General features: G+C 37.5%; 1 protein-coding gene across 2 annotated transcripts in view; it reads left to right on the top strand.

The window, feature by feature from the left end:
* The window catches only part of GDA (guanine deaminase), a 128873-nt gene extending 103991 nt beyond the window's left edge, over positions 1-24882 (top strand). Inside the window, exons 9-14 of one of the 2 annotated variants that reach the window (XM_027964502.2) lie at positions 885-982; positions 4629-4696; positions 13311-13457; positions 16926-17056; positions 19953-19980; positions 20962-24882. In XM_027964502.2, the coding sequence (XP_027820303.2) occupies positions 885-982; positions 4629-4696; positions 13311-13457; positions 16926-17056; positions 19953-19980; positions 20962-21032 (543 nt within the window). In that variant the 3' untranslated portion in view covers positions 21033-24882. Of the gene's footprint in view, positions 1-884; positions 983-4628; positions 4697-13310; positions 13458-16925; positions 17057-19952; positions 19981-20381; positions 20585-20961 lie in introns of those variants that run through there. The other variant, XM_060409369.1, reaches the window with a different exon arrangement.
* The last annotated feature ends 1304 nt before the right edge of the window (positions 24883-26186 follow it).

The raw sequence follows: 26186 nt of genomic DNA, 5'->3' as shown, positions 1-26186 counted from the left end.
AAGGATGTTAATTACATGTGAAAGTTAAAAAATGGCTATCAGTGGGGAATTGTTTAGATTATAGAACGTAGGTAATTAGAATTTTATCCAACATTCACCAAGAATGAGGTATACAAACTTACAATTGTAGAGATATTGTTTGATGTGTGTTTGTGTATATGTGGGTACATGCTCACTTAGCAAACACTGCCTGGAAGACACACACTGAATGTTAAAAGTGATCCTTCCTGAGGAAGAAAGCAGAGGGCTTTTGACATTTTTAAACACTCTTAAGACTGCTTTTTTAAAAAAATGAGTATTATATTTATAATTAAATAATTTTAAGTTAATTAAAATTAATATGAGTGAGGAGAGATCTCATTACAGCAATATATCCCCTGGCCTTGGCCTTTAACGAAATGTATGAACTGCTTGGAAAGTTTAATTATTATGGCAAATGAATTCTTAGGGACTGTGTGAACAGACAGGTTTCAAAGGTTAATATTCTGCATAGATCTTGTTTATGCTACATCATAATTTTTACCCTACTCTACATCTATTTCCATATGATTAATAAATTAGCCTTCAATTTGCATGTTAATTTTATTTGCACAAATGTTGGAAAGATTTTAATGATAATTCTGTGGTCATTGAACCATGCTCCCCAAAGAAGAAAGCTATTTAAATACAGGTTTTATACTGACAGAAAAAGAATTCTGCAAGAGTAAAATCTTATTCAGGAAAACCCACAAATATTATCAGGATTAAACATTAAGAGAAGTCTTATATGTGTGCAGTGCCTGCCTTCTTGAATCAATTTTACCAGCTAAATACCTGGTTGTGAGTGAGGACTAATTTTAGCACTTTGAAGTGGTAGACTCCACCTGGAATGCTCTTCTCTCCAGACAGTGATGGCACATGGCTGCTACCTTTCTGAAGAAGAACTGGATGTATTCAGGGAACGAGGAGTGTCCATCTCGCATTGTCCCAATTCTAACTTATCGTAAGTAGGCAATTATGGACTGGTAGATTACGAATGTTTGGATTGCAACGCAGCAGCCAGATACCTTTTGTTTTCCGTGACTTCTGCAGTATCTCTCTTCTGCAGTTATGTTCTATTGGGATGTGAACTAGATAGAACGATGCCTGTCTGTACTACACTGAGGAGACTGAGAGCACTTAAAAAGAGGCGATTTTTTACAGAGTATACATTTGAGGAGCACCACATCTCTTAAAATTTCTGAGTTTGCACAAAAGAGAACAATAGGAAACAGAGTTCAAAACCAGTAGCCCTGAGAATTTAGAGCTAAGGACCGAAAGAGTACATATGCCAACCAGGTGTTCTAAAGAGAGGGTACTGACCTCCCATTACTTTATGTTGTACAAACCACCAGAAATGGTGCAGTGCCACCAGAAGCCATCACCCTTCGGTAGATGCCCTGCTGTCGTACCTGACGAGATGCACTTAGGAGGGACCCTGTCCTACTGTTAATTCCCCAGGATGGAGAACACTCTATTTACAACTTTTTTTAACCTTTGGAAAGTTGTAGATGCATAAGGGAATCAGATGAAAGTTGCCTGTATCTTCACGGATAAAACCCCACAGACATGAAAATGCTGCGTCTAATTTTGGGGAATTCATGGATCTCAAAATGCCAACCCATGAATGCTAGTCTAAGAGTTCCTGTTCCAGGATTTCATACAGAAAGGATCTCTCATTTCTGGTGTTAGTTGACCCACAACAGAGCGAGAGGCAGGTTGTGGTAGATCATTAATATATTCATCCAATAAATTTCTTAGTTTCTGTTAGATTTTCATTTTCTTGAGGATTACTTTATATCCTTCCTCATTTTGAGTTCTTGCAAAAGCAGAACATGGCATAAGGATTTATGTGCAAGTAATTTATTTGGGAGGTGATCTCAGAAAGCACCTTTAGTAGGGAGAGACAGAGAAGGGAAGGAAGTCAGTAAAGAGCACATTACCAAGCAGGTCATCACCACAGGCTCCTGGAATTTAATCCTCCTGGAATACTCAGGGAGCCAGTGTAGACCTCAAGGACACCCTGCCCAAGAGCTTGGGGAGCTGAGATAGTTATACCCAAACTTACCAGTTATTGGTGGAGGGCTTCTGGGTCACGGCGAAGGGGCATGGAGTCTCTGCAATTTCAGACCTTCCCCAAAAGAGGGCAGAGCAGGCTGCAGCTTTGTGAGAGAGCCTCCAGGCAGAGAGGAGATGGTTCTGGCGGTCAGAAGTCGGGGGACTCCGTGAATGAAAAAGTTCTAGTCAGTGGCAGTATAGGAAATGCACATCAGCCATGGCAATATATTTCCGGAGTGTTTTGAGAGGTTCCAGAGGCTTTTCGTTTTCAGACGTAAAGTGATCAAACCTAATAGAGAATCTTGCCTATGTACATCTTCAGTTCAGTTCAGTTCAGTTCAGTCACTCAGTTGTGTCCGACTCTTTGCGACCCCATGAATCGCAGCACACCAGGCCTCCCTGTCCATCACCAACTCCCGGAGTTCACTCAGACTCACGTCCATCGAGTCAGTGATGCCATCCAGCCATCTCATCCTCTGTCGTCCCCTTCTCCTCCTGCCCCCAATCCCTCCCAGCATCAGAGTCTTTTCTAATAAGTTAACTCTTTGCATGAGGTGGCCAAAGTACTGGAGCTTCAGCTTTAGCATCATTCCTTCCAAAGAAATCCCAGGGCTGATCTCCTTCAGAATGGACTGGTTGGATCTCCTTGCAGTCCAAGGGACTCTCAAGAGTCTTCTCCAACATCACAGTTCAAAAGCGTCAATTCTTCGGCTCTCAGCCTTCTTCACAGTCCAACTCTCACATCCATACATGACCACAGGAAAAACCATAGCCTTGACTAGACAGACCTTAGTCGGCAAAGTAATGTCTCTGCTTTTGAATATAGTATCTAGGTTGCTCATAACTTTTCTTCCAAGGAGTAAGCATCTTTTAATTTCATGGCTGCATTCACCATCTGCAGTGATTTTGGAGCCCCAAAAAATAAAGTCTGACACTGTTTCTACTGTTTCCTCATCTATTTCCCATGAAGTGACGGGACCAGATGCCATGATCTTTGTTTTCTGAATGTTGAGCTTTAGGCCAACTTTTTCACTCTCCTCTTTCACTTTCATCATGAGGCTTTTTAGTTCCTCTTCACTTTCTGCCATAAGGGTGGTATCATCTGCATATCTGAGGTTATTGATATTTCTCCTGGCAATCTTGATTCCAGCTTGTGTTTCTTCCAGTCCAGCGTTTCTCATGATGTACTCTGCATAGAAGTTAAATAAGCAGGGTGACAATATACAGCCTTGACGTACTCCTTTTCCTATTTGGAACCAGTCTGTTGTTCCATGTCCAGTTCTAACTGTTGCTTCCTGACCTGCATACAGATTTCTCAAGAGGCAGGTTAGTGACCATAATTATGGTCTGGTGACAGTTAGAGGAAGGATTTAACATCTTATGAGTTTAGTTACGCAACACTTAAATGAAAACATGACTCAGCTTTGCAAACTGAGGTTTGAAGTTAAATTTTTCTTTATGGCTAATGTTTTGGTTTGAATGGTCACTGCTATTCCTTCTTCAACAACTTTGAGAGATTTCTTGCACGTGCACTGAGCTTTGAAAATGATAGTTACGAGCATTTTCAAGCAAACCACTTTGACCTTTGCATCTTTACAGACTTCTGAGGATCGCTTTAGTTTTTGCCTCTTTAGAAAGGCGGCACATCTATTGAGCTCAGGGTCATGATGTTTGAAATCTGTCCTAGTTGCTGCTGTCCTCAGAAGCAGCATTGCCTGCATCCCCTCTTCCAATTTTACCCCTCTTTCTTGGCCCTTGTAAATCACTAGTCATTCAAGGCAACAAATGATTCCAGGAGGAGAGGAAAGGCAATGCTTTATAATTTCTACTTCCTAGCATAGAAGGATGGGCTGCTTGAAAAAAAAATTTTTTTACAAGTTGCTAACACCATATTGTATAATTAAAATTTGTTAAGAAAGTAGAACTTGTAGGTTCTCAACAATAACAAAAGGTAAATTTATATGTGAGGTGATAGATGTTTCAATGGGGAGAAATCCTCTCCCATTGTATACATATATCAAATCATCATGTTCTATACTTTAAATAGCCTATAATTTTGTCATTTATATCTTAACACATTATTGACCATGGGATTTTTGCAGAAACTAATGCTTGTGGCTGGTGATTTGTTATATAAGTGAATATTGAAATATCTCTAATCAATAACATTCAGGTAACAAAAGATGTATTAATACATCTCCGGTCAATAAGTTGTTTATAAAGCTGAAAAATAAATATAAACTCGGTAAAACCATTGAACTAATTGCAAGATTTAAGTACTTTTTATTTTTCCTTACACATAATCCCCTGCTCTCCTTTCTAATTCTTGCTGTTTTGTGCTCCCCTAATAGGAAGCTCTGCTCAAGGTTTTTGATCCTTTTTCACTCCAGGACTCAGAAGGTCAGAGGTGACTAATGTGTTTGTGTCAGCATTAGAGCTGAGACAATGGGAATCACAATTTTCAGTGATATCACCATTGTTACTGCTAGCGTCCTTCTCTTGCTGGACCCATGTGGGGGTCTCCTTGTTCTGACCGTCTCCTCTCTCTGCAGGCTCAGCAGTGGCCTGCTCAATGTGCCAGAGGTCCTGAAACATGGAGTGAAGACAGGGCTGGGAACAGGTTAGTAGCTTCCCATTAAGAGCCATGGCAAAGTGGTTAATAAAGTGCATAACTTTCTACTGTGAATAATTTTTCAAGTAACAGTTGTATGATTTTAAAAACTTAGTTTTATTTTCTGGCAGTCACATCTTGTGCTAATAGTGAAGCTGGAAGCAGTAAAAAAATATATGCAAAGGGAAAAGATTTGGTGGCATTAACCTCTTGAAAGCCATTATCCATGTTTATATTCAGACACAGGGCTATAAAGGATAAGCCCTTCTCAAGTGTTTCAGAGATTCTTTTTAAAGAGTCCTTGTTCTTTTTTTTTCCTTTTGTTTTATCCTTCTTGGTAAATTTCAATGGCTTGGATTTTTATGTTTTTTGTCTTCAATAACTGTCATCACAAATACTGTCTCAAAAGAAAATTATTCGACCTTGTGAATAGTGAACACAAATTTAGTCTATGCCATAATGGAGAACTCTGAGATATATTAAAAAACGTGCTTTGCTTTTAAGAAGTTTTTAACAAAATGAGATTCTGATTCCCACAGGCAGTCTGATGTTTGCTCGGCTGAAGGACAATCTAGGCGGCTGATGAATTAGTGATGTCTCCTTTTTCTCATAGTACATTTGAATTGCTTTTCCTGAGTATGTGTAGTGCTGCTCACTTTGGAAGGGAGTCAGGCCCCAAAGTCTAGGCATCCACTATGACCTTTCTTTATCATTGGATATGAATGAACTAAAAAAAAAGTTTTTAATGGCTTTGGGGCACAAGGGCTTATTTTTCATTCTTGATTCATTTGTCTTACTGATTTATAAGAGCACCAGGATGTTTGCATATTGAAAATAATGGTTTTCATCATTTTTTACAACAACTCAAGTCTCAGTTAATTTTTATACCAAACAATATTGGTAAGACTACAATAATAAAATGATTCATTCATCAGTTTTACATGAATCAAATCAATTGAGGTTTTTTTAAAATTTGAATTTAAGCCTTGAATCACTAAGATTGTGTAATACTTGGATATAGTTTCAGGTATTAAGGTAGGAAACCAGTTGTTTTCACTCTGACAGAAAACCTTTAATGGATAAGAAAAAAAGTGGTCAAGAGTTTTTGTCAGTGGAAAATTTAGTAGAAATTCAAAACTCAGACGTTGCTTTCAGATTTTCAAGGAGTTTGGTCTCCACAACTTTAGTTCCTCACATGACTTCCAGTTCTTGAATTTGGGTTGCATCCGTTCAGTTCAGTTCATTCACTCAGTCGTGTCCACCTCTTTGTGACCTCATGAATTGCAGCATGCCAGGCCTCCCTGTCTATCACCAAATCCTGGAGTTCACTCAAACTCATGTCCATCGAGTTGGTGATGCCATCCAGCCATCTCATCTTCTGTCATCCCTTCTCCTCCTGCCCCCAATCCCTCCCAGCATCAGAGTCTTTTTTGGGTTGCACAGTGATGATCTAAAATGATTCTGTAGAGCTCTGTCACTTATTAGCCATAAGACCTTGAGCAAAATACCTTAATTTTCTAAAGATTCATTTCCTAATTTCCATAACAAGAACAACAATAATTATAACAATATCTATGCTACATGCTTGTTTTGAGACTTAAATGAAAAAAATGCATGTGATGTGGTTTGCAGATACCTGGCAAGTTGCACTAGTCAATAAAGATTGGCTTAAAAGGGAACGAATAATGGTGGTTTCCTGATTAAAGGTTTGATTTAATATGATATATTCTCATGTGTTAACTTGGAGGATGCTGATGCATTTTGCATAGCTATCCTATATACAACTATTTCCTAAACATGACCTTTATGCATAAACTTGTTCTTTTCCTTTGAACTTTAAAAGACTGTTTAACTTATATTGTGCCGAGTGTAGGTCTAAGAGTGGATCATTCACTCTATAACAAATAGAGGCAGATCTGAACTTTCTCATTTCTTAATTGTTAAATATGAGAAACGTGCATGATGCTTCACAAAACCATTGCAAAACAAGAGAAAGTGGTATCAAAAATAATAAGAGAATGAACATATCTCCCATGTACTTTAGGATCTAGAATAAGAGTTCAGAATATTGCTATCATCCCTAGAGGACAAGAAGACATGGCCCTATGAAAAGACCTTGAGTTTTGATGGAAAAGGAAAATTTGAAAATGGAAGAAGAAAATTGAAAACGAGAAAATAATAAGCTGGAGGGAGACTAAATGGTACAACCACTTTATAAGAAACTGCCGAATAGTTCCCTAAAGTTGAAAATACATCTACATATGACTCAGTAATTCCATTTTGGGTATTTACCCTAGAGAAATAAACACATATATTTATACAAGAATATTTATAATAGCTTTATTAATAATAGCCCCAAACTGGAAATAAAGTTTAAAAACCTTCTAACAGGAGGACAGATTAGCAGATGCAGCACGTTCATACAAAGAAACACCACTCAGCATTTTTTTTTTTTAAAAGAACAAATCATTGATATCTACAAAACAAAAATATTTTGTTAAAAATACTGGAGAGAGTGTGGTGAGAAGGGAACCCTCATACACTTGGTGGGAAGGTAACTTGGTGCGGTACAGGGAAAAGAGTATAGAGGTTCCTCAGAAAACTAAAAAGAGTTGCCATATGATCCAGCAATCCCACTCCAGGGCATATATCCACACAAAACTATAATACAAAAAGACACAGGCACCTCTATGTTCATAGCAGCACTATTTACCATAGTCAAGACTGGAAGCAACCTAAATGTCCATCGACAGTTGAATGGGTAAAAAACAGCGTGGTACATACATACGATGGCATGCTGCTCAGCCATTAAAGAAGACTGAAGTAATGCCCCTGAAGCTCTATGGATGGACCTAGGAATGATCAAACCAAGGGAAGAAGTCAGGAAGAGGACAAGTACCACATGGTACCGCTTATATGGAGAATCTAAAATACGACACAAATGAACCTATCTACAAAACAGAAACAGACTCAGAGACATAGAAAGTAGACTTGTAGTTGCCGAGGGAGAGGAATGGACTGGGAGTTTGGGGTTAGCAGATGCAAACTATTACATTTAGAATGGATAAACAGCAAGGTCCTACTGCATAGCACAGGGAACTATATTCAATATCTGGTGATAAACCATACTGGAAAAGAATATGAAAAAAGAATGTATTACATTCCCATACAGCAGAAATTAACACAATATTATACATCAACTCTACTTCAATAAGATAAAACATTCTCACTTAAAAATCATTTTGTTAAGTGAAAAAAGCCAAGCACAAAAGAGCACTCACTGTATGGTTCCATATGTATGAAGTCCAGGGACAACAGATCGTCCAGGTTAGCAGCAACAGAGCTAACCTACATTGGCAGAAATCAGAAAATGGTTGCCAAGCAAAAGCAGGTAGAAGTCCATATTTGCCATGTGCACTTGATTCTGTCCAAAGTGCCTGATATGCTTTTCTAACTAGTTTTCTTGTTAGGAGGTGTTGCCCTTCCTTTCTCACTTCACTCTGTAGGACGGGCTCTAGGTCCAACCGCATCTTTACAAACGGCCCAGTTCCATTCCTTTTTTTGTGGCTGGGTGGTGCTCTTTTGTATATAGGCACCACATCTTCCTTGCCCATGCTTCTGTTGATGAATGTTTAGGTTGCTTACATGTCCTGGCTATTGTAAACAGCAATGCAGTGAACACTGGGGTGTGCTCTGTGGTGGTGAAATGGGAAGGAAATCCAAAAAAGAGAGGGATATATGTATACATAAAGCTGATTCACTTTACCATACAGTGAAAAACTAACACAGCATTGTAAAGCAGTTATACTCCAATAAAAAGTGCTAAAAATAAAACATCAATTAAAAAAAGTGGTTGCCAAGATTTGGGGTGGGGGTCGGGAGGGGAACTACTGAAAAGGGCCATGAGGGACCTTGCTTGGGTGAGGGAAATGTTTAATATCTTGTTTTTTGAAAGGTACTTAAATGGTTATATATAGTTATTAACATTCATCAAACTGAACACAAGTTCTGAGCATTTTATGATACCTTATGATACCTTACGTTAAAACAAACAAAAAAACAAACTAACCACGTAGCTAGCCATGAGAAGCAGAATTATTGTTGTGGAAAATTAAATCAGTGATGTGGAGAATGAAGTTGACCAAAGATAAAAGCGGGTGTTTGAGAACAATCTACGTGGAAGATAGGAGAGCATGGCACCAGCAAATGGGATTTTCCTGACTAAGGATCCAGAACTAATGGAACAGAAGCAACCATCAGAGCTCTGAAGAACAAATCTTTTCTGAGCTTACTGAGTATCGTAATGAAAGAACTTACCCTCTTTAGGTCTAAACCATAACTGAACCAATTGTGGCAAAATATTTAATTATAAAGGAAAAGAAAAGAAAGTTCTAAAATGCTGAGGCAGGGGGAAAAGTCATTTATCAATAAAACAGTTAAAAACCAATTTTTGTTGGCCTGCAAAATATCAAGAACAAGAGTTTGGAGAGAAAGTGGTTGTTATTAAAGAAGATTATATTGGGCCATTTTCTCCCTTATGTGTGAAGGCAACAAAATTCTCAAATGTACAAAGGTTTGGAAAATATTCTCCCCATGAATCCTTTGAAAAAATTACCTGAAAATCTATATGATTCAATGAGTGATGAGCCAAAGTGAAGGGTCATGGTATAGGGAAGTATGGTACAACAGGACGTCAGGGAAGGCTAAAATTGTTTAAAACAGAAATAAGAAAAAAATTGTAAAGGAGTTTTAAAAATGACAGAATGTGTACAATGTTAAAAGTAATACCTTTTAAAAAACTATCAGACTATGAGTCTTAAACTGGTCTAACAGCTTTAATAAACAACAATATAAACATTTAAAAGATCAAAATGGCAACATAAATCAAGGTATTTCCCTCTGGGAAGAGGTTCCTGGGACCTGAATCTATAATACTGTCTTTGAAACTGTTAGATCCTTGAATTTTGGTATTATATTTTCCCTGTATCATTTGAATGTCTTTAATATTTTATCATAAAATCTTAAAATAATGTACAGGCTGCAAGAAAGAACTTCCCAAGTACTAAAAATTATTTTACTTTCTGATTAACAGAAACCAAGAAGTTGTGGTTTATGTGTAAGGTTGAAAGGATGAAGATGTATTTGGCAAGTGGGAGCAAAATTATGAGTGTATAAAATTTCCTTATCTCAAAAAAAAAGGACATAGCAAATTATCAAAAACAAACAAACAAACCAATAACCTGAAAAAATATGGAACAAGTTTATGTCAACAAGACCTACAAACTCATCAAAACAATGTACATGGAGCCAGGATGCCACTCTCTAGGGACAAATTCCTACCCTTCTAATTCACTTCAGTTAATTCAAAAGCAATATTCTTTGATCAACTTGTAGACTCCAATCCAGTGATTAATGAATTTTGAAAAAGCATGTATACTTTTCCTAATCTACACATCTTAGATGCCAGAGTATTCACTATATCATTCCTTGGAACTTCCTTGTTTCTCATGTCCCTCTCTTTTTCCTTCCTTTCTTTCCTTCCACCCTCCCTCCATCATTTTTTAATTTTTAATAACTTTTGAAAAGCCCACCCCCCCCCCTTTGGCTGTCTCAGCCCTTCCCCTTCTCAGTGTTTACAGTTGAGCAGCTGGATGTTGCCGGAAAAATTTTTTCTAGTGGTTTCTTTTTAAATGTTGCTTTCAAATCCTAAGTGGCCCTTAGTTCAGTTCAGTTCAGTTCAGTCGCTCAGTTGTGTCCAACTCTTTGCAACCCCATGAATCGCAGCACGCCAGGCCTCCCTGTCCATCACCAACTCCTGGAGTTCACTTAAACTCATGTCCATCTAGTGGGTGATGCCATCCAGCCATCTCATCCTCTGTCATCCCCTTCTTCTCCTGCCCCCAATCCCTCCCAGCATCAGAGTCTTTTCCAATGAGTCAACTCTTCGCATGAGGTGGCCAAAGTACTGGAGTTTCAGCTTTAGCATCATTCCTTCCAAAAGAAATCCCAGGGTTGATCTCCTTCAGAATGGACTGGTTGGATCTCCTTGCAGTCCAAGGGACTCTCAAGAGTCTTCTCCAACACCACAGTTCAAAAGCATCAATTCTTCGGGGCCCAAATAGACAATTATGTTTCTCTAATATGTTCCCATATTCCAAGACAGACTTACCTATTTCTTCCTGTGTATTTTATCCCAAATCATACCCTCTTTGCTTCCAGCTAATGGCCTTATCTCATCAGTCATTGAGAAAACAGACACAATCAGAAGCCTTTCCTTTATGTTCCCACCACTAAATTTACATACCTTCCTCCATCTGCTTGCATTTTCTCTTCTTTTTCTTGCTGTAGCTGAAAAAATTTCTCTTCCAATCTAAGTCAAAAACAAACATACCCTGAAGTGTGTTCTGTACTCTCTCTTCTCCCTTGATCTCAGTAAATCAATTCCATTGGCCAGTAACTCTCCTGTATCATTGTTACCTCCTCCCTCCTGGCTCATTCCTTCAGCATACAAACATTCTGTAGACCTCCTGATCTTTTAAGCAAAGGTGTGAGGAAAACCTCTCTGTTAATTAGACACCCTCTTCTGGCTCCTGCCCCACTTCTCTATCCCCTTTCCCAGCAAAACTTCAATGAGTAGGTACTCACACTGCCACTGTGTCCCAGGCACTCTTCTACTCCTCCACCCACTTCAGCCTGGCTTCTTACCACCACCCATAGTTACTATCCTTGTCCTTTCTACCCTGGATTGTTACCACACTACCATCTTTTTTGGAGGAGGAAATGGCAGCTGAACTGAACACCTCATACAAGCATACAAGAAGCCATTGCTTCTTGCTTAAACTCCTGCACTAGCTTCCTAATCGGAGTAGGTGATGGCATCCCACTCTAGTACTCTTGCCTAGAAAATCCCAAGGACGGAGGAGCCTGGTAGGCTGCAGTCCATGGGGCTGTGAAGAGTTGGACATGACTGAGCGACTTCACTTTCACTTTTCACTGTCATGCATTGGAGAAGGAAATGGCAACCCACTCCAGTGTTCTTGTCTGGAGAATCCCAGGGATGGGGAAGCCTGGTAGGCTGCCATCTACGGGGTTGCACAGAGTTGGACACGACTGAAGCGACTTAGCAGCTTAGCAGCAGCTTCCTAATGGTCTCATATTCCCGGGCCCTTCTAATCCAGTATTCTCTTTTCAAAAGAATCACAATGAAAATATGACTATTTTCTAAAACAAAAAAATCATACAAGTTTATCTAAAGACATGTAAGACAGCTGAACATAAAATTAAACTGCAATCTAAGATTACTTAGTGGGCTATTATTTTTGATCTTTGCAATATACATAGGCACTAACAATTATATGTGTCTACCAAGACGTGACAAAAGGAACTCTTGAAATATTTAGTGTATTTTATTAGCTATAGATGTACTTTTCCTCTAATAAAACATGTTAGCTTACTTGACATTTATACAAATTAACTTCTATATTCATTCTTGTCAAAGGCAGTATTTCAGTTTAATTATGATTAGGGACTTATTTAAAACACTATAAAAACTCTCATTCTTCATCTAATGATGCCAGTGACAAATGTATAGTTGTCAATATCAGCACTGATCATTTATTACACTAATTTTTCCAGAATATTTAAGTCCACTCTAAAAGCTCTTCCTGAAAAAATTATCATAAAGAAGTAGCTATTTAATTCTCAAAGTCCTCATCGGAATTAAAATAGCGTTGGGACAAGTTTTTAGAGCATAGAACTATGAGTTTATTTTAGATCTCATGTTATCTATAATCATATTTGACCAATTTCTCTGAGAGTTTAGGGAATAGTCGAAGATGTTTCTTCTCTTAACTTTATTGAACATTTGAGTATTGTGCTGTGTTGAAATGTGCTCCCTGAACCACCTCCCTCAAAAGGAGATACCGACCAGGAACATGTAAATATGGCCTTATTTGAAATAAAGATCTTTGCAAATGTAATTAAGGTAAAGCTCTTAAGATGAAGTCATTGTGAATTAAGGTGAATCCAGTGATGAATGTCCTTATAAGAACAAGCAATGAAAGGCACATAAAGACACCGAAGGAAGAAGCCCATTTGAATATGGAGGCAGACACTGGAGCTACACTGCCACAAACCAAGGAACACCAGGAGCCCCCTTAAACTGGGAGAAATCAGGGAAGCTTCTTCCCTAGACACTGTAGGGATGGTGGCCCTGCCACACTTCTGCTCTCCAAAACTGTGAGAGAATAAATTTTTTTTTTTTTTTTTTGCCACACATGTGAGATCTTAGTTCCCCAACCAGGGACTGAACCCGTGCCTCTGCAGTGGGAGCACTGAGTCTTAACCACCAGACTACCAGAGAAGTCTAAATGTCTGCTGTTTGGAACCATCACATTTGTGGTAATCTGTTTCAGCAGCCCTAGAAAACTAGTAGAAGTGCAATTTGATACTAATTGCAAGTTTTGAATTCCTTTAAATATTAGTCTGTGTCTATTCTGTGCTTGAAGATAAGGTCTTTTCTCTGAAGTATATTAGAGTGAATATCTGTCATTAAAAACAGAAAAAAACCCAATATACCTAATAATCCAGCTCATAAGGTTACTGTTTATTTTATCTACAATAGATGTGGCTGGTGGTTATTCATCATCCATGCTTGATGCAATCAGAAGAGCAGTGATGGTTTCCAATATCCTTTTAATTAATAAGATAAATGCAAAAAGCCTCACCCTCAAGGAAGTCTTCAGACTAGCTACTCTTGGAGGCAGCCAAGGTAATGAGCATTTTCTTTCTTTCTCACACGATGTACAACCATGCCAATCTATGTCCGTGGCTAAAGTATGAAGGTTCATGATGCTGACATCAGCAGGCATCCATGTATTCATGATTTGCATCTCACATAATATACCCAAAGTTTAGCAAGTAAAGTACACATTTAAGCATGTGGTGAATCATTATTTGAGTGATTTGAATCATTAATTTAGCAAGCTCTTTGTTTTTGGCAGAAGAGACGTTCAGTATGCAGTTATCATACTGTTGTAATGGATACTTGTATTGGTCACATGCGTATGAATTCTTTAATCAGTTTTTTCCCATCAAGTCGTCAAGTGCTCTCTATTGGCCTGAGTAGTAATAATAATAACAGCCAAGACTTACTGGTTTTTTACCATGTGGTAGGCACTATGCAACATGCCTTATGGATGCTGTTATTTAATCCTCAGAACTATTGCTATTTATTCTATTTTACCAACCAGGTACCTGAGTGAGGCTTACACACCTCACTGCGGTATATTATTTGAATCTAGAAAATATGATGCCAGAGTGCAGGTCAGTGCTTTCCACTGCAATATCTTCCTGTATAAATCTTTTTTTTTCCTTCCTGTATAAATCTTAGCCTAGACTATGTATTTTGTTTATATACTTAAGTACACTAATTACAAGCCTCCTTCAAAAGAGAAAGTTGTAAAAATACAGCTGGTTGATATGCAAATATTGTTCATCAGCTTTTCCCAGTTCTCACATGTAATTGTATTTTTACTGAAAAAATAGAACTTGGTAACTGTATTGCTTTCACTTTAGTATTGTAATATAATCTGGATGGATGATAATAAGCACAGCATGAAACCTTAGGTAGCTACTGAGAAAGAAAAACAGGTCTTGAGGCAGGTGTATATTTTTAAATATATCTTGATATTTATGATAAATACCCTAGATCTTAGAAATGAAGTATGGTGGAGGCTAGGGTATCCTGGGAATAGAAACTTCCTGGCTCTTCTCTGAATGTTCTGCTATCATGAATGCCACAAAGAACATTTCAAGAAAAAGGTCACATGCTTTGCATTTTCCCATGTCTTATGATTTCATTTTCTAAAGTTCTAAGTTTTAAAAGTTCTGTACTTTTAACAAGTGTGACACTCCCCACTTTCACATCTGAGTTCACACAGTTGTCCTACCACCTTAACTTCATGGTGTAAACGACTTATATTTAAATAATGCTTTTTTATTCTAGGCTGACTGTGAGTTGTTTCATCAGGATCCTGTTATCTGAGCAGGCCGGCATGGGGTGCTTACAAGTCATTTCTACCTTGCTGTACAGCTTTCAGATCTATTTTCTGGGCCTCTGAGGTTACTGTTACAGAATTTCTTTTCCTTAGCTTGTGTCTCCACAAGAGTCTGAGTGAATGAGATGAATGCTTCCCTGTTAAAAGCTGGACTCTTACTAGCTTTACATTCACTCTCAAAATTAAGATATGCATAAATTGCCTTCACAGAGCCAACATCTGCTCCAGAGACAGTAAAACTGCATTTCTTAAAGTACATTTGAGTTGCTTACCAGCACAGTTAGGCCTCTCTGCAATAATGTGAATTTAGATCAATTTACAATTCACTGAAAGTAGTTGTGTCTTTTTTTGGTTAGTTCATACCTGAACTCTCCAGATTCTAACAAATAATCCAGTTAGTTTATATATATATATATATATATATATATATATATATATATATATTTCCAACTCTTTGCAACCCCATGGACTGTAGCCCACCAGGCTCTTCTGTCAATGCAATTTTCCAGGCAAGAATACTAGAATGGGTTGCTATTCCCTCTCCAGGGGATCTTCTTGGCCCAGGGATCAAACCCGAGTCTCCTGCATTGAAGGCAGATTATTTACCATCTGAGCTGCCAGGGAAGCCCTGACATAGTGGCGTAGTGGGGCTATAACACACACACACATAACAGACACACACACACATAACACACACACACACAACACACACACACACACACACACACAACACACACACCCTTGTCAAATCCTGGCAAATGAACCTGGTTATCTGGCCTATTAAACATACAATAATTTTAAGTTGAATAGTCATCAAAAGCTCATGTTTGTCATGCTATTTGTCAAGTGAAAAATGACAAGTGTTAAGTGTAATAACAAGTGTCAAATGAAAAATGTCAAGTGTAATCAGTGAAGGGGGAGAAGATTTCTAGTGACTTTCTATTTCATTCAGTTCTTCTCACCACAATCAGAAGTCACCCAGCTGCTTTTTAACTTTTCTAATTATGTTTGCACCTCTGTCTTCCTATAAGAATTCTTTGGCTAAAAAGTCTCTTTCTTTTCTGAGAATAAATGAGTTATCCTTTAAATAGCCATTTAAGAACAAGCAGGATTTCTAAATGTGTGCTTAGAGCATTGCCAAAAGACTTTTGGATATCCATACATAGAAATATAATGCAGCGGTTATTGTCTAATATTTTCACACAGGACTGGATTCTGACGGTGACAGAATAAAAAAATTCACGTAAAAATTCAACTACAAAATGCTGCACTCCAGTTGACCTTTCTTTCATGCATGCTTCCATTTGGAATACTCTATCCACATTATTGGCTTTAAGGAGCGTAAATTCAATACCCTCACTGGCCAGGAAAACCAGCTACCCTCATCTTTTGAAAGTAAACCATAAAAATGAGAGATGTTCTTCCTTGACATCCACTATTCATGGAATAAGAATTCTAGCTGTGAGATGGATCAAGTCAATAGACATTATTGACCTATGCCCTATGTAAAGAACCATTCTTCCCTGGCAACCAAAAAATCTTTAAGGTTACAGAGAAATTAGTCTGCTTCCTAAAGCACTAGGACTCTTTTTTGAGTTATGAGGATCCATTTACTTTCAGAAGTGAATATTTTTCTATTCAAATCATTTAAGGAACTTAGGATGGATATGCCTGCATTGACAAACATGCAAAAAAAAAAAGATAATTAGTTTTTACTTATTTGAAGTTCATTTCACTGCCACAAAAGTAGATCTCATCAGCTATTTTGCAGAACAAAAGAATAAAACGGGGAAGGAAAGGAGTTGAAATGTTGGAAGGTGAATAGGAGAGGAAAAGAAAGATATTAGGTCAATCGTCATGTTTCTTAGAGGGATGAATGGAAATCATAGACCAGCTGGACTGTGAAGGACACTGGTAGAGTCAAAACAGACATATCATAAGAATTATTAATATGATCAGGGTGTTGAAGAGACCTCTGTTCTCAGATTTTGCTTTCCCTCTCCTGCTCTGCTTTCTGTAAATCGAAGTCTTGTGGTCTGTTGGAATGCTTCACTATTAAGATACTGATTTTTTTTTTTTCCTAGTGATATGTTGGCAGATTCTGTCCTTGTAAATTGGGATATTTACATGGTCCAAAGCTTGGAGATACTGACTGTTTGTTAATTTATTCCACCCTGTAGTCCTGGGGCTGGATAAAGAGATTGGAAACTTTGAAGTGGGTAAGGAATTTGATGCCCTCCTGATCAACCCCAAAGCATCTGACTCTCCCATTGACCTGTTTTATGGAGATTTTGTTGGTGAGATTTCTGAGGTATGTAAAAGCATTTCTTTCTTGAACTAGTCATAACAACTTCCCTATAGGAAAAAAAAAAAAAGAAACTGAAACAGTTTAATGGAATGGAGGAGATTCCTATAAGGGAAGCTAGATCCTTTTATTATAATTTCATGACAATAATGGTATAAATAAACACTTCTATTTTGAATATATTTGTATATTTGAAGGTACTTGACTCTAAGAAAACATAATATAGTTATCACTTATTGAACACACTTTCATACATCATGTTTAACTATCAGACGTATTATGGAAGGAATGTGCTATTAATATTACCATGTGGTTTATGGGGCAGTGAGACTTAAGGAAGGTTAAATGATTTCCTAAGAACTCATGGCTAGTAATTAATTGACAGAGTTTGGATTCCATTCCAGGACTTTCTGATTTTGGGGGTCTGGGTTCTTGATCACAATGCTACATTGACTCTCTTATTTATAAGAAAGTGAGTTTCATTACCTTGTCCCTCTTATCATGTTTTTGTATGTATATAAAATAAACTGGTTCTTATTTTAATAATAATTCTTTATGAGATAGTTTTTCTTAAAATTTAACTATTGCCATTTAAAAATTGATCCACTTATGAGAATAAGTGTGATATTAAATGTAACATAGTGAAGTGTTTGGAAGAAAAGTGCTGAATTATTTGAAGTTAATAGCATTAGTTATTTTTATATTACTTAATCTTTTACTTTTTATTGATTGAGTGAATTTCCTGGAATATTAGAGTGAGTTTCTGGGAATAGGGTTCAGTCCCATTCATCCAGGCATTTTTGTCTTATACACTTCTTTTTTTTTTTTTTGAAATTTTTTTTAGTTTTTTTTTTTTTTTAATTTTAAAATCTTTAATTCTTACATGCGTTCCCAAACATGAACCCCCCTCCCACCTCCCTCCCTATAACATCTCTGTGGGTCATCCCCATGCACCAGCCCCAAGCATGCTGTATCCTGCGTCAGACATAGACTGGCGATTCGATTCTTACATGATAGTATACATGTTAGAATGCCATTCTCCCAAATCATCCCACCCTCTCCCTCTCCCTCTGAGTCCAAAAGTCCGTTATACACATCTGTGTCTTTTTTCCTGTCTTGCATACAGGGTAGTCATTGCCATCTTCCTAAATTCCATATATATGTGTTAGTATACTGTATTGGTGTTTTTCTTTCTGGCTTACTTCACTCTGTATAATCAGCTCCAGTTTCATCCATCTTATCAGAACTGATTCAAATGAATTCTTTTTAATGGCTGAGTAATACTCCATTGTGTATATGTACCACAGCTTTCTTATCCATTCATCTGCTGATGGACATCTAGGTTGTTTCCATGTCCTGGCTATTATAAACAGTGCTGCGATGAACATTGGGGTACATGTGTCTCTTTCCATTCTGGTTTCCTTGGTGTGTATGCCCAGCAGTGGGATTGCTGGGTCATAAGGTAGTTCTATTTGCAATTTTTAAGGAATCTCCACACTGTTCTTCATAGTGGCTGTACTAGTTTGCATTCCCACCAACAGTGTAGGAGGGTTCCCTTTTCTCCACACCCTCTCCAGCATTTATTGCTTGCAGATTTTTGGATCACAGCCATTCTGACTGGTGTGAAGTGGTACCTCATTGTGGTTTTGATTTGCATTTCTCTAATAATGAGTGGTGTTGAGCATCTTTTCATGTGTTTGTTAGCCATTCGTATGTCTTCTTTGGAGAAATGTCTATTTAGTTCTTTGGCCCATTTTTTGATTGGGTCATTTATTTTTCTGGAATTGAGCTGCATAAGTTGCTTGTATATTTTTGAGATTAGTTGTTTGTCAGTTGCTTCATTTGCTATTATTTTCTCCCATTCAGAAGGCTGTCTTTTCACCTTGCTTATATTTTCCTTTGTTGTGCAGAAGCTTTTAATTTTAATTAGATCCCATTTGTTTATTTTTCCTTTTATTTCCAGAATTCTGGGAGGTGGATCATAGAGGATCCTGCTGTGATTTATGTCTGAGAGTGTTTTGCCTATGTTCGCCTCTAGGAGTTTTATAGTTTCTGATCTTACATTTAGATCTTTAATCCATTTTGAGTTTATTAAAATATTTAAATTATATTAAATTATTTAATTTATGTTAACACTTTCCCTCTGAAGATTTCAAGGTTATATATAGAACTTTCAGGCATTGGAAAACATTTGTTAATAATCAGTACTTTTATTTTTTTAGGCAAAAGACCATTTCTTTTTCATTAATAAAAGTAGATTTTGGGGTGTTCATTGGATACCAGCTTAAGTGAGACAGTGACTATTAGCCATAGAAGCTAGTTCCAGTGAGTAGAGTTATGTACTTTTGGCCATAGTTTAGCATTTTGACTTGGAATACTGGATTGTTGGGGACAAATAATTTCTTCCCCTTTACCCAGCTCTGTTATTGGAATAGACAGACACCAGTGTGTCCATTTCTGGACTAAGTTCCAGCCAGGCTAATGTACACAAAAGAGGGAATTACAGTACCTGTCAAATGGATGGATTATGTACCTTATCTCAAGACCTTTTTAGGGCTTAAATTAAAAATATTTTCACTGTAACTCCTTGATATGGAATGCAAGACTAAAGAAATTCACATGTGGAACTGCAAACAGATAGTGACAATCAAGATAGCATCTTTTATGTAAATATATAAATAAGTTTGGGCATTGAAATGTACAACATTTTTCTCCTCTGTGGGCTGTATATATATATTTATAAAAGAAAAAGAGTCTGTGTTTAGAAAAAATAAAAATAGATTTTTGCCATCGCGAAATATGTCTATATTTCTGGGTTTTGTCAACCACAATTTATTGTCAATTTGCTTTTCTAAGTGCAGAAAATACTCTTTTTTATTATTATCTTTATTTTTCATTTTAGGCTGTTATCCAGAAGTTCCTATATCTAGGTAGGTATATATGTCTCTATGCTAAATAAAATCTTTTGTCTCTTGGTATGCTCTCTACATATATTATACCATATGTTAAGCATTATGTGTGATCATTTGCTTAGACTTATTGTTTTTAGCATTCCTTAGCACTGAGCCCATTTATGGTACAATATTTAAAGGTTCATTGGAAATGAACATGCTCTTTGAGAACATAGCATTAAACCCTAAACTTGAGGAATGGCAGGCAGGACGAGATCATCCTATACTTCCTCCTACACTTGTTCTGACCCTTCAGTCTGTCCCACCACGTTGTGTTTGTGATAAGTACGTGGTGGAGTCTTTCCATGCATGCTTTTTTAACATGTTGTTGTTTAGTTGCTAAGTCGTGTCCAACTTTTTTGTGACCCCATGGAATGTAGGCCACCAGGCTCCTCTGTCCATGGGATTTCCCAGACAAGAATACTGGAGTGGGTTGCCATTTCCTTCTCCAGGGGATCTTCCCGACCCAGGGATCAAAGCCATTGCATTGGTAGGTGGATTCTTTGCCTCTGAGCCACCGGGGAAGCCAGGTTTTTTTTTTTTTTTTTTTTTTAACATACTCACATTCAGTTCTATTTACTGAGAGAGAGAAGTAAACAGTACCGAAGACTCTATTCTTCCTCTCACGCCATTGAGTGACCTCTGAGTTCTAAGTGAATTTGGAGTGGGAGAGACACATGTGGTACTTCTTGTGAAGCTCGATTATTGCAAACCCTTCATCTCACCATGCTGGGTATTCTTCTGGGGCGTAAAGATAAGTATTTCTTTTACAACTGGGGCTGGAAATGGAAACCACTCATTCTAGCTAAAAGGACAGTGATGGAGGGTCGATTCAACTTTACGTGAATTCTGTTCTAGGCATGTATTTCAGGCTCTAATCCTCAGATTAGATGCTGCATTTTCTATTGATCATATCTCCCCGTTCAGGTTGTAAACAATGATTCCTGATGTTTCTTTCAGGAGATGACCGAAATATTGAGGAGGTGTATGTGGGCGGAAAGCAGGTGGTTCCCTTTTCGAGCTCAGTGTAAGGCCCTCAGCGTCTACAAGTTTTCCTGGGGTAACGCAGTTCTGTGCCTTCTCATGCCCAGGTGGAGTTAGGAAGTCAAAAACCAGTACCTTGTTCTTGGGGTGACTATCTCCCTCTGTGTCCAGTTACAGTATTCGCTTGACAAATCTTTTGAAGGAAGTTGTGCTAATTCTCAGCTCTGGTTGGGAGGATTAAAAATTTCTCCTTTTAGAACTGTTTAAGGTTTACTTTAAAGCTCAAACATAAGGGAATGTTATTACTGGTAGTGTTCTTATTATGGGATTTAAATAAAATCGATTTCACATTTGGAAATATGGAGAAAAAAAGGGTATTCCTATAAGGTTAGATAGTTTCAGCTAGTAAATGTGAAAACTGGAAAACAGAAAATGAACCAGTGAGTATATTTTTACAAGGGAGAAAAAGTTAAGACTATGAAAAACATTGGAAAATCACTTCGGATTGTGTTTGAAAATTGTATACTGAGCATACTAATTTAAAAAAGTGAATCTGTTGAATTTTAAAATGTGTTTCTAGATTGACCTTGTGTTCCGGAAATTTGCACTTAATGGCATTTGCGTTTCAGAGACGTGTTATTGTTGTGCTTTGCCTTCTTAGGGGATGAAATGTCAGAAATCGAATGCCACATGCTGTCTTAATATAGTTCTGTGCTTAAATGTTTGACAGAAGTTGGTTATTAAAGATTTAACATCTCTTGGGAATATTATTCACATAACTACATAGCATAAATAGCTGTACTTTTGTGTACTTTAAATTACCTTAGAGTATAACTCTGTGATGCTATTATTGCTTCAGTTTTTATCAGAAGAGAAAAAAATTCCATACTGCACTGTTGTGTAGATTGGTGTCTTCATAAATTGGGGCAAGTTTTGGGCATCCAGGAGGTGTCAGTACTAAAAGGAGGGGTTTCATTGTGATGACCTGTCCTCCCAAAGAACTATTCCATAGTTGTTGGGAATTTCATACTCATGTCAATCTGCTAGAACTTTAAAATGAAGGACAAATCCTATTAGATATTATTAAAAATCTTTAAACCCTGCATATTGAAATTACTCTACTTTCAATTTTATCTTGCCTTTTTAATTCCTAATAATTTTCAAGACATTAGAATTCTAGGATGATGAAAAATATTTAGATGTCCCACTAATGTTTATATTAATTAGTACTTAATCTGTACTAGACATCTAGAAACAGCAAACAAATAGTGTTTTTATGCTTCCTAATATAGTGTGCTTTCTTATAACCTAGAATTAAAAACAAATTATGACTTTATGATGAAGTCCCTAAGAAATATTGATATTTAAATGCTGTATTTAATGTTATTTAAATGCTATATTTTTCTCATTTAGCTCCAAACCCTATAAACCAACAAGAAAAAGGAGATTTTCTTAATATATGATAACACTCATACCTAGGGCTTAGAGCTGACTTCTATTATCACCTAATAGTAGAGAACTATATGTAATATCACTAACTCCATATCTACAGAATGAAGAAGAGTTCTTCTCTGGTACTACAAATTTTATTCTTATACAGTTATGCTAATTCAGTAGTCATCTGCTCAGTCTCCAGCCCCCCATCCCTGGGGAAACACTTCCAGACTTGTGTATACACTACACGGAAAGACAGGACAAATTTTGGTTTTATAGAGTTTGTGTTGTGAGGTATTAGCTCAGTAAAAACCCAGTTTCCAGTCTCAGTCTCAGTGTTTCCAGAATTCCTAGCTACAAAGCCATGTCAAAGATGCCCCACCAAACCTCATTCCATTTCTCTCTAGTGCTGGCAGGTGTTTTCTGCTCTATCTCCCCAGTCCCTGCCAAAGGAACTTGGTTACCCTAGTGTCTAACCCACATGAGTGGGCAAAGGAATTTGGATGATGTGCAAGATCTGCTAATCAGCAGAAGCTGTTCTTAGCCTTGGAAAGATCCTACCCTTTACCTTCCCGAGGGATGTACATTTTGATGCTGAACATCAGTTTTCATTTAGATTTAGCTCTCATGTGCAGTAAATGTAAGTGTAGCATCAGAAGCAGGAAGAATGGCCATATACAACCAGCCTGTCAAATGCTAACTTTAGCCCTGATAATATATTAGGACCTGCATTTCTTTTCTAGTAAAAATAGAATGTGTTAAAATTTGAGCTCCCTGCACCACTTATGTGTTTTACTTCCCCAAGTACAGTATTCATGAATGTTGCATATGCTTTTTGTGGTAATGCAGGCATTAGACATACACATGCCCAGATGTTTTGCACTTTGAAATGTTGCCTTTGCTCAATGTGGGTTGACTTTCGAATTGCAGAGAGGCAGTATTCCAAGTCAATTCTGTTTGTCACTTTATTTTGAATATTTTGCTCCCAGACAGCAAAGGAAGGATTAAAACATCTTCACAGCCCCCTCACCCTACTCTGCACTATTTGCCTCGGGTTTGATGAGATTTTTAATACAATATACTTTAACAGGTAAAAATGTATTCGATAGTAGAGACTATCATACATTTAAAAATATTTTTGCAACCAGAACACAAAAGCAGGCTCATTAGCCAATGTAAATTTAATTTTCAAAAGAGAGTAAAATGTAGGATTAGAACAGAAAAGGTTGTCCTTGTAATTATAAACTGAGACCAAGAAAACTCTGTCTCCTTATTTATTAGCCCAGCTTCTTCTGATTTAATTGCTGAATGTTTTAGAATCCAAGAGAATATCTTGGAATAAGCCTCCTTCATGCTAGAAGGAGATCTTTCTAAATTAATATTATGATCATTGAACCCCATTGGATCTCTTTTTATTTCTGTGAGGATTCTGCATGATCGAGGAAGGAAGTTGATGGGAAACACCCCTGTTATACTTAGTTGATCTGAGGTGTGCTCTTGAATATCCCTGTCTGCAGCTACCACTGAGATCTCAGCAGGGAAACAATGGCTGTGAGAAGAATTTAAAATCTTTACTCCCTTCCAGACTCCTCCTGTTTTTCATTTTTTCACCTCACAGCCAGGCATATGGAAAGCTTTAAAAGCTAGCTAGAAGGCCCGTTGTATCAGTTCTACCCTGTGCTTGCTATTCACGGAAGATATTCAGAGCTGGATGCTCCTGTAGCCAACTGGACAGAGGTGATGATGCAAACAATCACATGTTTGCTTGTTTTTTAAAAGTGTTCTGAGTTAGTAAAAGGTAGACTAAAAAATGTGTCATGGGCAGTGTCTTGAAGTAATTTTCCAATTGGTGGACTGTAAATTTTTAAGGTTTTTTTCTTTGCAGTTTCAGATCTATTTAGCCACTGTAGGTATGACTTTGGACCCTGACACTTTAATGTCTCTCAAGCATGGGGAGAAGTGCAGAAATGAACTGACAAATGTTAGAAACCCTGGCATTTGTCTCCTGCATGTTTTCACTCTCAGCCCCTCCTTCCTTCCCCTCCTACAGTCCTGAGTGTGAGAGATCAGAGGTGAGGGGTTAATTTGTAAATCTGCTCCAGACTGAGTGAAATGTAACAGTGAAATTGGCCTGTTCAAAAGCTGAACAGGCCAACCATGGCACTAAATGTAAATCCCAAGATGGTTCCCACAGTCCACAGGATTCAAGTGACTTGAACCATAGATGATATATGGTATTGATTTACCTGTTCACTTCCTACTCAAAAGTCTGGCAGAAAGCATCTTCTCAAAATTGAAAACTACTTTACATTGTATTAAACTTCTGATCGCTGCTCTTAAGAATATATACATGTATGTATTCATGGGAACATTTTCCCTCAATATTTATATGATTTGTTCATTGTTCCTGTGCTAAGTGATCTCTTTCTGCTTCAAACAAAAATAAATGAGGTTCTGTGTTTATATGTTTCTGTTGTTGTGAGTTCTGTCAGTCTGATAGAAGTGAGATTCATTTTACAATGTTTTTCTCCTTTTAACATGAATTTTAAGAGATTGAAAGGGGTCAACTGTATGGTGATGGATGGAAACTAAAATTTTGTGGTAAGCATGTTGTATACAGAGGTAGAAATATAATGCTGTAAACATGAAACATAATACTATAAACCAAAACTATTGCAATAAAAAAAGAAATATCATAAACTGTAGAAAAAATAGAATATTTAGCTGTGGGCCAACATGTGTCTTCTATCCTATAATAGTCACCATACATAGGTTTTTAAAAATTAAGCTGAGCTGGACATGGAAACAACCTAGACGTCCATCAGCAGATGAATGGATAAGAAAGCTGTGGTATATATACACAATGGAGTATTACTCAGCCATAAAAAAGAATTCATTTGAATCAGTTCTGATGAGATGGATGAAACTGGAGCCGATTATACAGAGTGAAGTAAGCCAGAAAGAAAAACACCAATACAGTATACTAACACATATATATGGAATTTAGGAAGATGGCAATGACGACCCTGTATGCAAGACAGGGAAAGAGACACAGATGTGTATAACGGACCTTTGGACTCAGAGGGAGAGGGAGAGGGTGGGATGATTTGGGAGAATGACATTCTAACATGTATACTATCATGTAAGAATCGAATCGCCAGTCTATGTCTGACGCAGGATGCAGCATGCTAGGGGCTGGTGCATGGGGATGACCCAGAGAGATGTTATGGGGAGGGAGGTGGGAGGGGGGTTCATGTTTGGGAACGCATGTAAGAATTAAAGATATTAAAATTTAAAAAATAAAAAACTAAAAAAAATAAAATAAAATACAGTAACCTAAAGCTAAAAAAAATAAAAAATAAAAAAAATAAAGGACAGTGGAGAGTTGCTGTTCAACAAAAAAAAATTAAAAAAAAAAAAAGCTGAGCTATAATGTTCATCCCTTTAGATTCAGATTAGTATTGCCTTTGATTTAAGCATAGTTGATATTTCATATGACTGGAATCTACCACAAAAAATACTCTACATCTGAAGACATAAAGATGAAACCACATGAGACAATGGGAGGGGTGTACTTTGCAATGTAATTAAATCTCGTACTACCTGGGTGGGTGACTCACAAACTAAAGACTAATTACATCACATTCTCCCACAGAGCTGAGAGCTCTGAGTTCCACATCAGGCTCCCCAGCCTAGGGGTCTGGCATTGGATGGAGGAGCCCTCAGTGGATCTGGCTTTGAAGGCCAGTGGGGCTTGACTGTAGGAG

This window comes from Ovis aries, chromosome 2 (assembly GCF_016772045.2).
Source record: "Ovis aries strain OAR_USU_Benz2616 breed Rambouillet chromosome 2, ARS-UI_Ramb_v3.0, whole genome shotgun sequence".
Classification (NCBI taxonomy): Eukaryota; Metazoa; Chordata; class Mammalia; order Artiodactyla; family Bovidae; genus Ovis; species Ovis aries.
Note: the sequence above shows the minus strand (reverse complement) of the source record. Positions and strands in the feature narration are given on the sequence as shown.